The sequence below is a fragment of the Macrobrachium rosenbergii genome, chromosome 41, assembly GCF_040412425.1.
Source record: "Macrobrachium rosenbergii isolate ZJJX-2024 chromosome 41, ASM4041242v1, whole genome shotgun sequence".
NCBI lineage: Eukaryota > Metazoa > Arthropoda > Malacostraca > Decapoda > Palaemonidae > Macrobrachium > Macrobrachium rosenbergii.
Genome location: NC_089781.1, coordinates 1204183 through 1222386, shown reverse-complemented (window position 1 = coordinate 1222386; position 18204 = coordinate 1204183). Strand labels below are relative to the sequence as shown.

The 18204-nt window shown below is 40.7% G+C and overlaps 1 protein-coding gene across 2 annotated transcripts in view; it reads right to left on the bottom strand.

Moving 5' to 3' along the window:
- Nucleotides 1-5160: 5160 nt before the first annotated feature.
- LOC136826564 (upstream stimulatory factor 1-like) overlaps nt 5161-18204 on the bottom strand; it is a 74460-nt gene continuing 61416 nt past the window's right edge. For both annotated transcript variants that reach the window (XM_067083749.1, XM_067083748.1), the window contains one exon: nt 5161-6754. In XM_067083749.1, the coding sequence (XP_066939850.1) occupies nt 6524-6754 (231 nt within the window). In that variant the 3' untranslated portion in view covers nt 5161-6523. The remainder of the gene's footprint in view (nt 6755-18204) is intronic.

Below are 18204 nucleotides of genomic sequence, written 5' to 3'. Positions count from 1 at the left end.
ATATATATATATATATATATGAAATTTTTTATCACACCGTAATTTATGTATGATCCTGAAGCTACAAATGTTGCTTAATATCAAATTCACGCTACCTTGCAAATATCCCCGATGGGGGAATTATCACCTAAAGGAATTTTTATAAGTGATAAATGGCCTGGTACTGCCGAGTCTCGATCCCACGACGCAGATACTTATCCAGCGACTCCAGTCGACGTCATACCCAGTCTCGATCCCACGACGCTGGATAAGTATCATGCGTGGTGGGATCGAGACTCAACGATCAGTACCAGGCCATTTATCACTTACAAAATTCCTCCGCAATAATTCCCCACCGAGGATATTCCCGAGGTAGTGTGAATTTGATATTAAGCGGCATTTGTAGTTTCATGATTATATATATATATATATATATATGTATGTATGTATGTATGTATATATATATATATCTATATCACTAAGTCCACGTTGGAAGGTGAGTGAAAACAGGTGTAACAGTTTGTATTTTCCCCTGTCCGAAATTCCCCCGCGGGGGAAATATAGCCCAGGATATATCACCCCCCCGCGGGAATTTCGTCCCAGGATAATATTCCCCTCTCTGGGCAAGGTTCCCCCAACCCCACTACTGTTATAAGAGTATGGCTATGGCAGCGACATGTAGCAACGACAGCCTCCTGCCAAACAGGATAATTATCCTCACGACTACACCACCTCTTGGGGGTCATTATCTTTGTTATTTACAGTCTTTTGTTTATGTTTATACGGAAATCCCCAACGGGCTTGTACTAAACACGCCGCAAAGGTGGATACATGTAGGGGGGAGAAATGGCCTAGAGGGGAAAAAATATCCTAAGTCCAAAATTCCTCCCTTGGGAAAAGCAGCCTGGGCTGTTATTCCCGCGGGGGAAATCAATCCTAGGCTAATTTTCCCGGGGGAATTTCAGTCAGGGGGGAATAATTTCCTGCTACACCGGTAGAACTATAGGGTAGCTCCGCGTCGTCGACGGCACTATAACTTGACTTTTTCTACAGTTTTTTGGTTGCTAATTATGAATTTACCTTTGATTATCGGCGCTCGAGTCTAATTAACCTGTAATTAACACCCGAAGTCCATCCAACAAGGGGTTTCCATACGCGACTTCACAAGACAGCATGGGTACGTCTGTTTCGAACGGTTCATATCCTGTCCGGCAAGTGCAATAACTTGTTAACATATGGGTATCCCCACCCCCGGGCCAGTACTAAACACGGCGAAGGGACATTTTCCGCGAATAATGGCTAGATATGTTCCACAGAGGAACCCACGAATGCGTGAGTCCGCGAATCATGAGAACACAAATACGGGGTGTTTACTGTATTCTTAATGATAATGATCATACTGGTATTTTATATAAAACTTAAAATCCAATATGTAATCTCTCAATTATCTGGATTAATAGAGCCATGGGCCTATCGGTTAATGGTGAAATCTGGATAAACGCAAGTAAAAAAACTACGGATCTTCAAAAGGCAATTCTATACCCTCCCTCCCACCTTATCAATAACACATAACTGTAAACACTAAATATGCTCATAAACAACAACCATCACATTTTAAACTGAAAATTTTATGCAAAAAGCAATTATCTACATTATATTCCCATATCTGTAACAAAATATACGGTATAAATACATTTAAAACAAAGCAAACCCCCTTTTTTTTTCTCTTGTATCCAACATGCAATATGGTAAGTTACAAAAATAAAAATTTTTGTAATTCTCCCCAAAAACACTTTAAAATACACTGTACAAAAGAATAATAAACCCCTTTTTAGCATTCTGTAAAAGAAAACTACTGAGGCTAGAGGGCTGCAAATTGGTATGTTGATCATCCACCCTCCAATCATCAAACATACCAAATTGCAGCCCTCCAGTTAGCCATGACTGCACGTCTGGCACCACAAGAAAACAGGCAACCACAGCCAGCTGAGAGTTTCATAGGCCATGGCTGAGAGTTTCATACAGCATTATACAGTGTACAGAAAGTTCAGCTGCACCGAAAAAACTTCAGCACATTTTTTACTTTTTTTCTTGTATACAACATGCAATATAGTTGGTTACCCAAACAAATTCTTTCATTTTCGACAAACACTTAAGTACATTGTACATAAAAAAATGTAGTCATTTATTTCTCTCGTATGCAACACACACTATGGTAGGTTAAACAAACAGTTTTTTCATTTTCCCCAAACACTACAATACATTGTACATAAAAAAAAAAAAGTAAAAAATGTGAAAAAGTTTCTTCAGTGCAATTGAGTTTTTTGTACAGCGTATAATGCTGTATGAAACTCACCCACGGCCCATGAAACTTTCGGCCAGCCTTGGTGGCCTGTGTTCTTACGGTGCTAGATGCAGGATCACGGCTAACTTTAAACTTAAATAAAATCAAAACTACTGAGGCTAGAGGGCTACAATTTGGTGTGTTTGATGATTGGAGCGTGGATGATCAACATACGCATTTGCAGTCCCCTAGCCTCAGTAGTTTTTAAGATCTGAGGGCACACAGGAAAAGTGCAGACTGACAGACAAAGCAACCTCAATAATTTTCTTTTGCAGAAAACTAAAAGTAACCCCTTTTTCTCTCATACGTTATCACATAATGCGGTAGGTTACACAAACGATTTTGCCTTTTCCCCAAACACTTGAAGGTACATTGTACACAAAAAAAAATCCCTACATTTATAAAGAACACTTTTTCTCTGTCACTTTCTTCTGTGCACTGCCCTTGTTACTTAAAATGGCTGGACTTTTTAAAAAACCTGTCAGGAGGTTTACAAGTCCCCCTTCACCTCCTGCCCCTCCTTCAGTTCGACTGCCATTGAGATCGACATCATCTTTTTCCTGTGCCTCCTGTGACTCTTGGGAGACATTCAGTGGTGAAGTGGGCGGGAGAGGTGTAGAGGTGCCTAGAGGGCTGGGGTCATCAAAGTGGGGCAGCAACACTTTAGATTCTTGGCTGAAGAAGCCCTTCATATCAATGAAGGCTGCAGAGGTACTCACCTGTGGTTCCAAGCTGAAGGACTGAGTTACCGAAGAAGTGGATGGAGGTGGACTTGGGTGTACAGGGGCTTGGGATTTGAATAAGCTGTCAAGGGTACTTTAACAATATGAACAATGATTCTGCTTATCAATGACAATCCTTTGATACTCTCACATTTGTGCAGCCACATCCAATGCCCTAAGGAAGTCATTGTAGTCAATGTTGGGGTTCTTCAGCACCTCGATAAATGTATTTAAAGGCCAAGCGCATATGTTTGTATGAGGGCACTTGTTGTGATGCAGCCTTGGCATTGTCACTGTCATCATCAGGCGCTTTCTCGCCACCATCATCAACGGCAGCAGCTCTCTCTCTATCGAATAGAAGTTGTGGCTAGGGTCGCCACCATTGTTGTCCAGCCACTCCCATACGTCATCCTCAGGAATGTTGTCACCTCTAGTCGCCAGTTGAGCATGGAGGTCATTGACTTTGAGCCCATGGAAGGCCATCATACTCTTCTCAATCCAGCATACGATTCCAGGCATGGTAGAGTCTCTACAATGACGTCCCTCCAAGCATCTGCAAAGTTGTAGATGGTTCTCCAGTGTCTGTTCCCCATGTATCCAAGCCTTGCTCCTTCTCCTCCAATACTAGCATCACCACCTCCATGAACTTTCTCCAGTACGGCCTTTTCGTTGAAACAATAACACCTTGGTCCATTGGCTAAGTAATCCTTCAAATATTCGGATTAATAGAGCCAATGGCCCATCGAATAATGTGAAATATGGATGGTGAAGGGTAAATAAATCTAGGGGTGTCCAAGAACAACTCTGCACCCTTCCTCAGCTAACCTTGTCAATTCCATATAACTGTAAACACTTATTATGATTATAAACAACTGCCATCACACTTTAAACTGAAAACTTTATGCAAAAGGCAATGACTGTATCTACCTTTTTTACCCATATTTATAACAAAATATACTGCATAAATACCTGTACACTCTGAAAAAATAATGGAACCCGTTCTTTTTCTATCACTTGTAATTGACACACTTCAGTAGGCAGGTAGGCCAGCTGAGTTTACCCACAGCCTACCATAGTTTTATGGACATGAATGTATTTTTATATAGCAACTTTCTCATTAGTTACCATATTGCATTAACATACACAAGATACAAAAAGTTTGTGTGTGAACTATTGACCTAGACTAGCCTACTGTAGGTGTTACACTTTCAATATCCACTTGTCAAAATAATGGTAATGAAACTGCCATTCCACTTACAGAATCCATTTATACTGCATTTCAGTATTATATCATATATCATCATTGTAGTATTTTTTATAAACCCAAACTTTTCCATTTTTATCTGCTGAAGGTCTTCTACCCTTTCAAAATAACATTCTTATCAGTATTCTGCAATGTGAACTTCTAATTCAAATTCAATCTCTTCATTTTGCTTACCCCCAAAGGACTTCAATATCTTCATCCACTTTACCAAATTAAAAAGAAATTTGTATTTTTCCTAACATATGAACCTACACTTTCATATATGAAATAATCTACGCTTACCTTGCTTTGGCTGTTATTGAATCATCTCTGAAAAACAAAATCCTAGTGCTATCCCTGGGTCATGTGTGACCTGGATTGACCTACCCTCTTCCATCATCTGCAATCCCACTCTCCCAATTTGTCCATGTCATCACCCTTTTCTCTTCTTCCAACGAACCTCTCCATCCTCTTCCTGGCTGGTCCTCTGTCAAATTAAATTTTCTTCTTTCTTCAATTGCCCTCTGTACGTCTAACTTTATTCTCTCATGTCTCTATCTGTAGCCCTCCCCAGATGCCACATTCTTTCCCATGTGTTCCACGTTCCACTTTATTTTTGGCGTTGTCTCTATACATCTTGATTTCTTTGTTTTACTCACTTTTTAATCCTCTATTTCTTTTTCATAACTATTAAATCTTTTTTAAAATATTCTCCAAGTAAATAATGCAACACTTTACAGTTTGTGTTCTAACTGAAGTCTGTATCAAAGATTACGCCTATTAATTAAAATGATAAAACAGCAGAAACAAACAATGTGTATCAGTAACATGTATAAAAGGCTAATTAGGTTACAATGCAATGAAAGATAATCTTAACAATAACAGAGGTTTATTCTCTTTTGAAAATCAAGAAGACATGTTATAATGAGAATTTCAATGGTTATTTATCATTTGAGCTCTTCTGATAATACAAAAGAATAAAGACTTCATTTTCTTGAACATTACGGCTTCTTACAGTACACCCCATTAAGAGTTCTTCATGCATGTCCATAACATAAATATTAAAACTAAATTAATGGAGAATCCTTACATAACATAAATGAACAACCTGTACACTTAAATTTTAAAGATCTGGCTTATTCCATTCTCAAATGTTACTTTACTAATGGCAACTCCCTGAAAAATATTTACAGTATAGGCAACTCTGCTTATAAAGTTTTTCAAACTTTCCAACTTAAAACCAAGATTTGGCTAATTTAATTAATGATCCATTCATTCTAACAACACATCAGCCTAATGTATTTTTCACACTATATAAATACACACCCTATGTTGATTTCACTTACCGGGTCAAAATACTCAGACTTTGTTCAGTAACAACAGAACTTTTAAGACAAAACTGCCTATAAAAGTATCAAATACTTGCATTACCAATCAATACCCTAAAACTGGCCAGCAAAGGGTATGGCAAAGAAATCCATCATATATATATATATACAGTAACTGATCGTATGGAATTATTTATTCTGCATGCTGAATGATGAAATGTTTTGTCAAAATTATGCTGGTACATTATCTCATAGGATGTTATGTGCCCAGAAATAATAAAATCTAAAGAAATTTAAAAATAAATAAAAATAGCACATATATACAAATATGTCAATTCAGCAGTTTGTCAAAATACTGAAGTTAATTCTCAATAATACCGCACACTCAAATTACCACCGAATAACCTGCACAAAAATGCAATAAAACCACAACACTTAAAGGATACCTTCAAAATGAAACAACAAATTAGGATTCGCTTAGCTATTTCCAATTTTTTTCCATCTCTTGTTTATACATTAAAGCCTCTGAATTCTATCTTTATAACCATAAGTTAAAATATACTTTTGTAACAGCTTCATATATACACACAAATTATTCTTGGAGCTACTCATGACCACTAGAGTACAATCAAACCAAGGGCTTGCAAGCCTTTGCTTGTTAAGTTTGTACATGCCCAAATCAAGAACTAAGAAACCAATTTAGCCAGGATTTCAAAAAGGAATACCTAGTCCTTTCCAACAATAATCACTCACACATACACACTTGCTTGCACACACAAATCAGCAATGTCTTTTTTTTCCGTTTTTCATAATTTATATCACAATTTACAAAAGGACCTTCAACAAACCTGTCCAATGAAAATATTAGACAGGTCAAAAAGGCTTAACGATTCGTGGAAAACGGCAATTAGGGAGGCAAATCACCAAGCAATCTCTGCTGCTGCAATTGTGCTCGAACAAGAGCATTTTCATTTTTCAAAGCAGCGTTTTCATTTTTCAATACCTCTACCTCTTGCTTTAGTAGTTCAAAATCCATTTCCCTTCTCTGAGTTTCTTTCACTTTCTCCATCAGCTGCTCATTGTGTTCTCTTAATTCAGTTATGTAGTCACAAGCTTTGGCAAGAATCCCACCTTTGCTCTGTAAAAAAACAAAATCAAAAACATGGTGAAAAAAAAATTGGTACATAGATATCGGCTTGTAGTTCTTCAACTCCCACTTCATTTCAACTTTAAATATCCATTTTAACCACTTAATCTGAAATCTTCATTGGAAAGATAATAGATTTTGTTATAGAATTAATACTCTGATATCCAAAACACAATTCCTCATAGCAAGATTATATTCTCATCATTAATCATACCAAAGTAAAAAACACCAGACATATCCCAATTAAGACATAAGTTTGATAACAACTAGTATTTGCTTTAACCCCAAAAGAAAAAAAAGATAATTCATACAAGAGACTACTGAACTTCTAGTATCTAGCTTGCGTAAGTGAACCTCCCTCATTATCCTCCCTTCATGACATCTAAAAGTTTTGTTATAAAAATGACATTTTTATACGTCATTTTTATAACAAAATAAAGTTTTATATATACTTACCCAGTAATTACATAGCTATTAGTTTCTTTTAACTGGCAGCTTAAAATTTTGAAATTGCAGGTCACGCTAGTTTGTTTTGGTTATGGCAACGTGCCCCCAGACATATCCCAATTAAGACATAAGTTTGATAATAACTAGCATTCGCTTTAACCCCAAAAGAAAAAAAAAAGATAATTCATACAAGAGACTATTGAACTTCTAGTATCTAGCTTACGTAAGTGAACTTCCCTCATTATCCTCCCTTCATGACATCTAAAAGTTCTTTTGTTATAAAAATGACATTTTTATAACAAAATAAAGTTTTATATATACTTACCCAGTAATTACATAGCTATTAGTTTCTTTTAACTGGCAGCTTAAAATTTTGAAATTGCGGGTCACACTAGTTCGTTTTGGTTATGGCAATGTGCCCTGCCCACTTTCGGATGGAAGAATAGGTACAACATACAACATAACTAAGAGCTTCAATTTGTTTATGCCCTTATGTCCAAGTGAGGAGCTCGACCATGTAATTGCTGGGTAAATATATATAAAACTTTATTTTACTATAAAAATGTCATTTTATATACAGGTCCCGGTAGTCCCGTTAACAGCGATCGGTTTTATGGGGGTTGTCTAGCGACAAAAATCGGCAATTCGTCGCATTTAAAATTGCCGAAAAAAGCTACTAAATCGGTTTAGGTTATCATCACACCCTCAGAAACGGAACCCCGCTGATAACCAGGGACTGCCTGTAAGTAACTTACCCAGTAATTACATAGCTGATTCCCACATTGAATGGAGGCGAGAAGGTTGGACATATCTACCCCAAAACATTAATAGTAATGAGTTTGAGAATAGAAATTTGCTAACATTGAATCAATGTTGTTGAACCTTGCCTGATAAAGAGAGCTGCTACAGGTAGATACTGCCTCTGGTTAGTGCTCATCTTATCCTGTAGAGGCAAGGTGGTAAAGCCTTGAGGACCTACTACTACAGTTGCTACTTTGTAGCGATGGACTAATTTCCGAGGGCCAACAAAAAACCAAGATGGCCCTGCCCAAAAAAAAATTAAAAACACCAATACCCAACCACAAACCAAAAGACTGGAGTACTACACAAAATAACCAGAGGAAATCTAGTCACCATAACCACCAAAAAAAGGACATTGCTTTCTACATCTCCTCCCCCAACACCACGCCAGCTGCGTAATCGATGTGAGGGATAATTGCGCTTAAACACCAACGACGTAGCAACTGCTCTTATCTCATGGGCTTTTACCTTGCAAGAGGAGAGGGAGTCTTCACTCACCATGGAATGTGCTTCTAAAATCAAGTTCCTGAGAAAGAATGGACAAAGGTCAAGAGCAATATTTCACAGAAAACCAAAGGTTCCTTGATGTACCACGAATAGTCTTCTTTCTGTAAAGATAAAACATAAGGGCCCTTAATGGACAGAGAGCTCTTTCTTCTTCAGATGGGCCCACTATTTTGGACAAACTCTTGATCATAAAAGAACGAGGCCATGGATTCAATGGCGATTTGTTCTTGGCTAAAAAGTCTAGGGGAAAGGAGCAATCTGCATTCCCGAGAAAATCCGATATTTTTGTCCAAAGCATGGATTTCACTGGATCTTTTGGCAGTGGCCAAGGCGACCTTTTCTGATAAGATCCCTTAAAGAGATAGACTGCATGGGCTCAAAACGTGAACTGGTCAGCCACTTAAGTACCAGGTCTAGATTCCAGGACAGCAAAGGTTTTTCCTTAAGCTTTGCAGTATCAAAGGACATAATAAGGTTGGACAAATCCTGGTTAGACGATAAGTCCATCCCTTTATGGCGGAAAACCAAGCTAAGCACTACTCTGTAGCCTTTAATGGTAGAGGTGGAAAGTTGTTTAGTGGAGCGTAGGACACGTTATTTCATCTGCACCAAGAACTGAAGATGGACCACTTAACCTGGTAGACATTATCTGATGACTGTCTTCTGCACTTCTCAATCGACGTCTGCAGCCGCTCTTGAAAAGCCCTTCTTTTGGAGCACTCACCTAACAGTTTGAATCCTGTTAGGGCCAGAGAAGGCAGGTTTCGGTGGAACCGTCAGAAGTGAGGTTGCCTGAGAAGTTGTTGCTTCTGTGGCAGTCGTCTCGGGAAGTCCAGAAGAAGTTCCAGCAGATCCGGGAACACTCCTTTGCTGGCCAGAAAGGGCTATCAAAATCATGGACAGGCTTTGATAAGACCAGAATTTGTTGATGACTTCTCTCACTAAACTGAATGGGGGAAAGGCATACACATCTTTGCCCAACCAGTCCTGCAACATTGCATTGATTGCCCATGCTAAGGGATCTGGTACTGGTGAGCAGAAGAGAGGAAGTCGACGATTCCTGGAGGATGCGAACAAATCTACCATGGGTTTCCCCCAGAGCTTCCACAGATCCAGACAAACCAATGGGTCTAATGTCCATTCCATGGGAAGAATTTGTTTCTGACGGCTCAATTCATCTGCCAGAACGTTCAGTCTCCCTGGACAAACAGGTGTTGTCACTTGTGTGTTGTTTTGGTGTAACCAGAGAAGAAGACCCCTTGCTGCTTCGTACAAGGAGAAAGAGTGAGTTTCCCCGTTTTTTGATGTACACCAGTGCCGTCATGCTGTCTGAATGCACTGCTAGGGTCTTCCTGCGAACTTCTGAAGCGAAGCACTGTAGGCCCAGAAATATCGCCTGTAATTCCTTTACACTGACGTGCCAGTTTTGCTGCTCGAGACCAGGTGCCTGACACGTCTTTTAACCTCAAAAGAGCCCCCCAACCTAGGTTCGACCCGTCTGAAAAGAACTCTAGGCTGGGGTTCAGAGGTAGAAGAGATTTCCCTTCCAACAGCCTCTTCCTGAAACTCCACCAACGAAGATCCTCCTTGATTTCTACTATTATCAGGAACACAAACGAGTCTGGGAACTTTTTCCTGTTCCAGCTGGCTCTGAGGAAGAATTGCAGAGGTCTTCTCAGGTGTAGTCTTCCCAGAGTGACAAATTGTTCCACTGGCCAAGTCAGAGTAAGAGCTTAGTTCAAGAAAATCTTTCACTGTCTGAAAACACTTGCCTACTCTCTTCGGGATTGGGAAAACCCAAAAATCCCGAGAGCTGATCATCATTCCTACATAAGGAATCTCCTGAGGAGTCAGGACAGACTTGTCCCGATTGATGAGGAGACCCAATTCTTGAGCCAAGAGAAGAGTTGTGTGAATGTCCTCCGTACACTGAGCTTCCGAGCGGGAACGTAGTAACCAGTCGTCAAGGTATAAAGCGATCTTTATCCCCATCAAATGAAGCCATTTTGCTAGGGGAGCCAACACCCTGGTAAACACTTGAGAAGCCGTCGAGAGACCGAAGCACAGAGCCTGAAATTGGAACACCTTGCCCTGAAACACAAACCTGAGGTGCTTTCTTGAAGTCGGATGCACTGGAATATGAAAGTACGCGACCTGCGCGTCAATGGATGCCATCCATTCTCCCTGGCGAATGGATGCAAGGACAGATTGGTTTGTTTCCATCTTGAATGTTGTCTTTTTGGCAGAGACATTTACAGCACTTACGTCCAAAACGGGTCTCCAGTCCCCCGATGACTTGGGTACTACAAAGAGATGGTTGTAGAATCCTGGAGAATGAACGTCCTCTACTACCTCTATAGCCTCTTTCTGAACAAGAGGCTTGACCTCTAGCAAGAGAGCAGCAAATCTCTCTGAGCCTGGAGAGTAAGCCGTCAATTCGACAGGCTTGCGGACTAGAGGTTTGTTCAAAAAGGGGATAGTGTAGCCCTCCTTCAGGACAGACACTATCCAGGGATTCGCTCCCTTTTGTTCCCACCATTCCCAAAAACGGAGGAACCGCGCTCCTACCTGAGTTCGGAGGACTATATCTTCGTTTCTTGGTGGAAGCCTTGGAGGAAGACTTCTTGATGGAACGCTGTGGGAAACGGGTATATGCTCGTTCTAGTATGAGTTCTAGAACGGGAGCTCTGAAAGGGAGTAGGCTGCAGCGGAGACGAAAATCTGGGAGGAAGAGCCGAAGAATTCTTGGGGTGTCTCGCACATTGGGAGAGCAGGTCCTGAGTGTTCTTTTTCTGCAGGTCAGAGGCAATGTCTAGAACTGTAGCCTGAGGAAAAAGATGCGTCTTGTCCAAGGGGGAGAGGAGGAGGGCCGATCTCTGAGACGGAGTGACGCCTTTTGAAGTAAAAGAACACCAAAGCTCTCTTTTCTTAAGTACACCCATAGCGTAAAGACCAGCTAACTCCTGTGTACTGTCGCAAACGCCACTGTCAATACAGGAAAGTATTCCTAAGAGGTCTGTAGAAGTGTCTTGAGGTAAAAAGGAGCACTCCCTAATCTTGCGTGCTAGCACGCCCACCGCCCAGTCTAGGAAGCTCATTACTTCGAAAACCTTAAAAATATTCTTGAGAAGGTACACTAGTTCCGAAGCCGAAAACAATTTTGGATGAGGAGAAAACTGACCTCCTAGCTGAGCAAATAAGGCTGGAGAAGTCTCCCGGAGAGAAGGCTGAGACTCCCATGGAAGCTGCTTTTCCTGTTGCATAAAACCTATAACTCGGCCTAGACAACTTGGAAGGCGGGAAACAAAAAGCTGCTTTACCTTGCTCCCTCTTCTCAGAGAAAACCACCCTTCTACTTCATTCTGTGCCTTATTCACTGAAGAGAAGAGAACCAATTTCGGTAACCTCAAAGAACAACTGAGGGAGCTTCCATAAAGAAAGTCGAAGAAGGAGAGGAGAGAGTAGTTGGCGAAAAGCAGCTTGGGAAGGTCGCTAGCAGGAACCTCAATAACATAGAGAATGCCGACGAAGGAGCATCTTAATCTGGAACAATCTCTTCTTCAGAAGAAACAGGAGAAAGCCATAAGTCCGCTGTCATCTGAGCTGTAGGAGGAGCTTTCTGAAGCAAACTTAGAATATTATCTAGTTTGCTCTGAATCGGGTCAACCGAAGGAGGAACACTGTCCAAGACAACACTACATTGATGTGGTGGAGGAGCGGGTGCCAACAGGTGCTCAGGGAGCACTGTAGAGACGGGAGCCAATGACGAAACTTGATGGCGAAAGGGCACCAGTGGGCACTCATCTGTAAGCACGAGCTTGGGTGCTTCGACGCTAGTTGCTGGCTGCTCGGGCACAGATTGTAGAGGTGAAGGTGCTGGGTGGGCAACTCCTGATGAAGGGGTTCCCTTATGCAACGAAGAATGTCTACACGCCACAAGGCGTTTTGGTGCCCATTTACAATCGTCGTCTGATGTAGCAGAAGAGAATTGCTCCGGGCTATCCCAGTGACTGCACAAGGGGTGTGCTGAATCCTTGCCCTTCTTACAAGGAACAGGCAAAGAAATCTCTAAGTCCACTGCATGCCTTTTCAGCGGGTGTGACTTGTCCGCATAGTATCGTGAGCACCTGACACTAAAATCTTCGAAGCTGGAGGACATGCAGTGAGCACTCACTTGAAAGCCTTTCCAACGGCCTTTGGTTGCAGTCTAGGATTCATCAACAGACTGAACCAAGGGAGCGACTGCTCGGGGGCAGACCCATCCGACCTCCCTTAGGCTACCAGTTTGACTCCTCCCAGGTGCTGGGGAGTATGACAGGGACCTTGGCCTAAGAGAATCGGTGGGCCGAACAGCCACCTCCTCCACTACTACTGGACTTGCACCAGGCGCCACAGGGAGCTCTGACTCACTTTTATCCATTAACACTTTCACAGATGACACTAATTTAGTGGTCAATTGCACAATTAACTCAAAGCGAGTGTCGATTTTCGACTCAAGACTGATGATGGTGTTGGGATCGGAAACGTGAGAGCTGGGTAAAGGAAAGGGTTGCACAGGTGGAGGAGATGGAATGGGATCAGAAGAAATTACAGGTGCAATTGCATCCAACTTAGCGGATGAATCCTGACTAGCTAAGGCTTTACTAGATTCCCTAGCAACAGCTTTCCTCTTCCTATCTCTAGCTGGTTTCTTAAGATGTGAATCTAAAGTATTCCACTTCTTTAAATCCTAGTCACTACATTCCTGACATCGTAAATCCACTGAACAAGTTTGTCCCCTACACTGAACACAAACAGTGTGAGTCTTAGGATTCTTTAGTAAGTCTAGTATTGCAGCCTTTGCTAAAATACCTAATACTAGAACTACTAGTGTCAGACATCCTGGGAAATTATAAAGACAAGTGCAAAAAAATGGACAAAAAGTCGTAAACCAATGATCAAAACTCGCCTAACACTATCTAAACTGTGCTGAAAAGCTACGAAAATAAATACTTCACCAATCGCAGATAGAACAAACAACCAGCAAAGCATAATTTTCAAAATTCAAGCTGCTGCCAACCACAGTCCTTCAACCACAGCCGGCAGAAACAAATTGAAGCTCTTTGCTATGTTGCCATAATCAAAACAAACTAGTGTGACGCGCAATTTCAAAATTTTACGCTGCCAGTTAAAAGAAACTAATAGTTATGTAATTACTGGGTAAGTTACTTATATAAAAGCATAAATTTGTCATTATAAAATATTATGAATTGCTATTTAGGAGCGGGGATGAAGCAGATGGGTCCATGATGGAATGCATCACTGCCAGAAGTCCATCAGCAGGAGAGAAAACGGTATTAGCAAGGTTAGGTTCAAAAGGAGTGTTAGCACTTCAAGATCACCCATGGCAGGATCTCCAGAAATTAGGCAATCCCATAAAAAAAGGGTCTACAGTGGATGAAACCCAAATGCCAAAGGGCATGAAGCAGTGAATTAGGTAAAAATGCCCCTGGTGCCAGCAGTCTGAGGAATTAGTTAGAGGAAGGGTGAGAATGATGTACCCCATATTCAAGGTGAGGAGATGGCTAGTCATAATGATAGGTTGCAAGAAGGAAAATCCACACTGTAATGAGTGACAGCACAAGGGTAAAAATCCCAACTGAGAGTTTGTCAATACCCAGTGCCTGCCACAGAGATGGCAGAGAACATCCACTGATGAAAAAGCCTGGCAGAAGAAAGGGCACAGATGTTCAGAGATGGCAGAGAACATCACTGATGAAAAAGTCTGGCAGAAGAAAGGGCACAGATGTTCAGAGCCCTAGTAACGAGCAGAAAGGTCACCTAATGGCACCAGGGCACAAGTCCAAGACAGAACCTCAGCAGTTAAGATGAAATATTCCCTACCAAAGGGCAATCTCAATTACTCAATGCTGGGTCAGTCAAGGAGTAGCAAAACAAAAAATCCTAGACAGAAGAATGAGGGATGGTCTCCTGAGAACGCCAGAGTAGCTTAGAAGATACATTCTTCTCCAAAGGCCGATCTCGATGACTCATACGCTGGAACATCACAGACTTCCTGATGTGTGGACAGCAGTGCAAGAACAAAAAGGGGAACAATTCTATGTCAGAGTGTCTGGCTACAAAACCAAGGACCAGTGATTGGAGTGAGAAACTTCACAAAGGATACTTAAGCCATCAACAAGTTCTGAGCAGCTGAAGGTGATTCAAAACACAGCCCAATGTGTCCAAGAGAACTGATACATCTAACAGAGAACCATACGGTCAACTAGTGTGGCAGCACAAAACCAATGTCAATCCCAATCTGGGACAATCCAGATTACCAAAGTGAAAAATTGGAAAGGCATTGATCATTCCAATTGAGAAGGCTGCACTGAAAGGGGGACTGGAAATGGGGAACTCAAGAATCTAAACAGCCAAGAGAGAATGGCAATTCAAAACTTGAAGAAAGAGGATTTAAGGGATGAGACAAAGGTTGAGATGTGAATCTGGAAAAAGGACTCAAGGGAAATGAGAACCCTGTTGTAGTTAGAAAACATAAATCCCATCCAGTTGTTGATGGAGTCAGGGCAAGAGTTAGAGGATGGGGAAAAAAACAAATGCAGCAATTCCTGAAAAACTTCACTTACCAAAGTTATGCTAGATAACCTCCATACATAAAGAGGTAGTGACTGGGGACAAGGAAGAAACTTGTGGAAAACAGACTCCTCCTGAAGAAACCTGTAACATCCATGAGGGGTCTCAGAAAGCTCTTCCTGAAACTAGAGCTCATGAGACCACTGTGTTTGATAGGGCCTAAAAACTCACCAGCAGTAGTCTGCACAGACCAAACAGTGAAAATGCAGGTGTCCTAGCCAGATAAAGTTTGAAACTTGGCATCCCCCCATCTGAACAGCCACAGTCCTTCACAGATGACTGTATGCAGGAAGCTCAGCATGCAACAAAGCTGTACCGTATCTAACAAAGGAGTCTTCAATATCTTAAGAAAGAGACCATCCTAACTGGAGAATTTTGTAAAGGGGGTGGGGTCAGTTTTAAGTAACTAGAATAGAATAGGATAGAATATATAGACTTTAGGCCAAAGGCCAAGTGCTAAGACCTATGAGGTCATTCAGCACTGAAAGGGATACTGGAATTAAGAAAGTTTGAAAGGTGTAACAGGAGGAAAACCTTGCAGTTGCACTATGAAACAATTGTTAGAGAGGGTCGAAAGTCAAATGGAAGACAGAGAATATGAATAGAGATACAGTTAAAGGAATGAAAGAGGTTGCAGCTAGGGGCCAAAGGGTTGCTGCAAAGACCCTTACGTTGTGCCTATAGTGCACCATGTAAGGTGCACTAACAGCTCTACCCACCTATGGGGAGTTTGAGTAACTAGGAAGACCCCAAACCACCAAGGTACACAAGCAATGCAAGACCTCTCTGAAAGCTCAAATTATTAAGTAGTTTAATTAGGCCAATAACCAAATTCATTTAGCTCTAACAGAGCTGGTCTCTTTACCAGATTACATAATGCAAACAGACCCTCACCCTTCTGAATACCATGGGAAGGAGATGGAGGTACTAGTGCCACTGACCATGACTTCCTGATAGGGCAATCAACATTCAAAGGACAAGACCACGTAAGCCTTGAGGATGAAAAAGTATCAGCAAACTTGCATCTGGCACTGATTTTCTGAAGCCAGCACTTACCAGGTGAGCTTCCTGTCCCAAAGTTGATCAAAAGCATGGGGAGACCAAGCACTGAGAGACTCCCTGCAAGAAGCTCCTGTAATCAGCCATTAACAGAGATCATGAAGAAAATGTTACATATCTTGCTATGGTTGGAGGAATTGAGGCAGCTTCTAAATTGGAAGCCATCTGAAGCTGAAGGGAAAGATGTTGGACAGAGAAGAAGATGAAGAAGAAGGAAGATTGCCTTTTCATAAACAATGACATCAAGACCTCCTGTCACATGTCAAACAGGGAATAAAAGTTGCTTCAAGGGTCCTTTTATAGTTTTGAGATCTTACTGCAGACTTCTATAATAATCATGTAAAAGTCAGCATACAGCACACTTAAGGAGGAGGCCATTGAAAATCCATCACACTGCAAGCATAAATGGCCCTGAGGGTGATAAAGGGTGCTTTCTTCATGCAAGCCTCCAGCAGTGTATAAAGGGTCTCTTCTGTGCAGTCCAGTTTTAGTACTATACCACAATTTCCCTATACTATATACTACATCTTCAATGGATCCAGTAACCTTGATTACCAGCACATTTCTGCACCATATATTATATACTCCATCTTCAATGGATCCAGTAACCTTGATCATCAGCACACTTCTGAAGAGACCATTCATGTCAAAAGACACTTTACTTACAGAAAAGTAAAATTCATAATCAGTAGAGAACAACCCACCAAGGAAACCTCACCCCATCTTTGCTGCAGGTAGTAGAAATCTCATACACCACCACCGACTGAAATCTGTCTGAGGCTTTATATATGCACCCCCTTCTATCAATGAATGCCAAGGATGAAATACTCATCTTTCAACCAACTTCACTATGAATCCATAATGCTAAAGGCTGCCACTAATTCTCAGTTATACCTGCACAGTTATGCCTGCGCAGTCGGCCTGTGCAGCCAAACCTTCACCACTAACGAAAAAGTCTTTATCCTCATTCTTCTGTAGCAGCCATGGCATCAATGTACGATGCTCTGGCTGTAATAAGCTTGACGATAGCATAAAATATTCACAAACGTCTATTATGACGTCTAGTGAAAGTGGTTAAAAGAACTAATTCAATGCTCACATGTGAATTTGTTAAAAGTTTAAATTTGCCCCAAAGGACTTTCATAATGTTTACTGAATATTCTATGAATGAAGGAGGAGTTCCATGGCAGATAACTGTGGTAACTAATTTAGTAATTGTTTTATTTTCATTTCAAAGATGACACAAGTAACTAAGACTAATTTTGTTTTTCCTCTGTTTCATTAAAATGCTTAATACTGATTTGTTTTCATTTTAAGAATAGCTTTCTTATGATGTGTTACAACAAATGAACATCCATAGTTTACCACTGTTCCTGTTTCATTTGTTGATTAGTCAATTTCATTTCAAAATAGGCTTACATGGGATGTGAGCAATGAACAAACATACATAGTCTAATATTGTTTTATTTTTTCATCAGAAAGTAGAATATTATTTTGTTCTCATTTTAAAAATGAATTACATATATGATGCATAATCATGAATAGATGCCATAACAGGCCTATTCTTGTTTTACATTATTTTGCCATAATTAATATTTATTCTCATTTAAAAACTGACTTCCATATATGGTTTATAACAACAAATACACATACATAACCTTAATCTGTTATGATAGCTTTTGGATTTTACTTGCCCAAGTAAAGTCTCATTCATATAGATTTCAATGGAATCTACAGGGCATTCAGGAATGATGCTGGCACTTTCAGCCTTCATTATAGAATTATTTTTCTTGTGGAAAAACTGTCATTTTATAAATATATATACTATTCTGACATCTGTATCAATTTTTAAAAAACAAGTAAATCTGATACATCAATAATTTTGGTATAAACACCTTTAAATCTACTAAAACTCAACACGGTTCTTGACTGTTACATACTATCTGTCCCGGGATGGAAAGAGAACTGAGCCAATAAAGCTGCCTCCCCACATT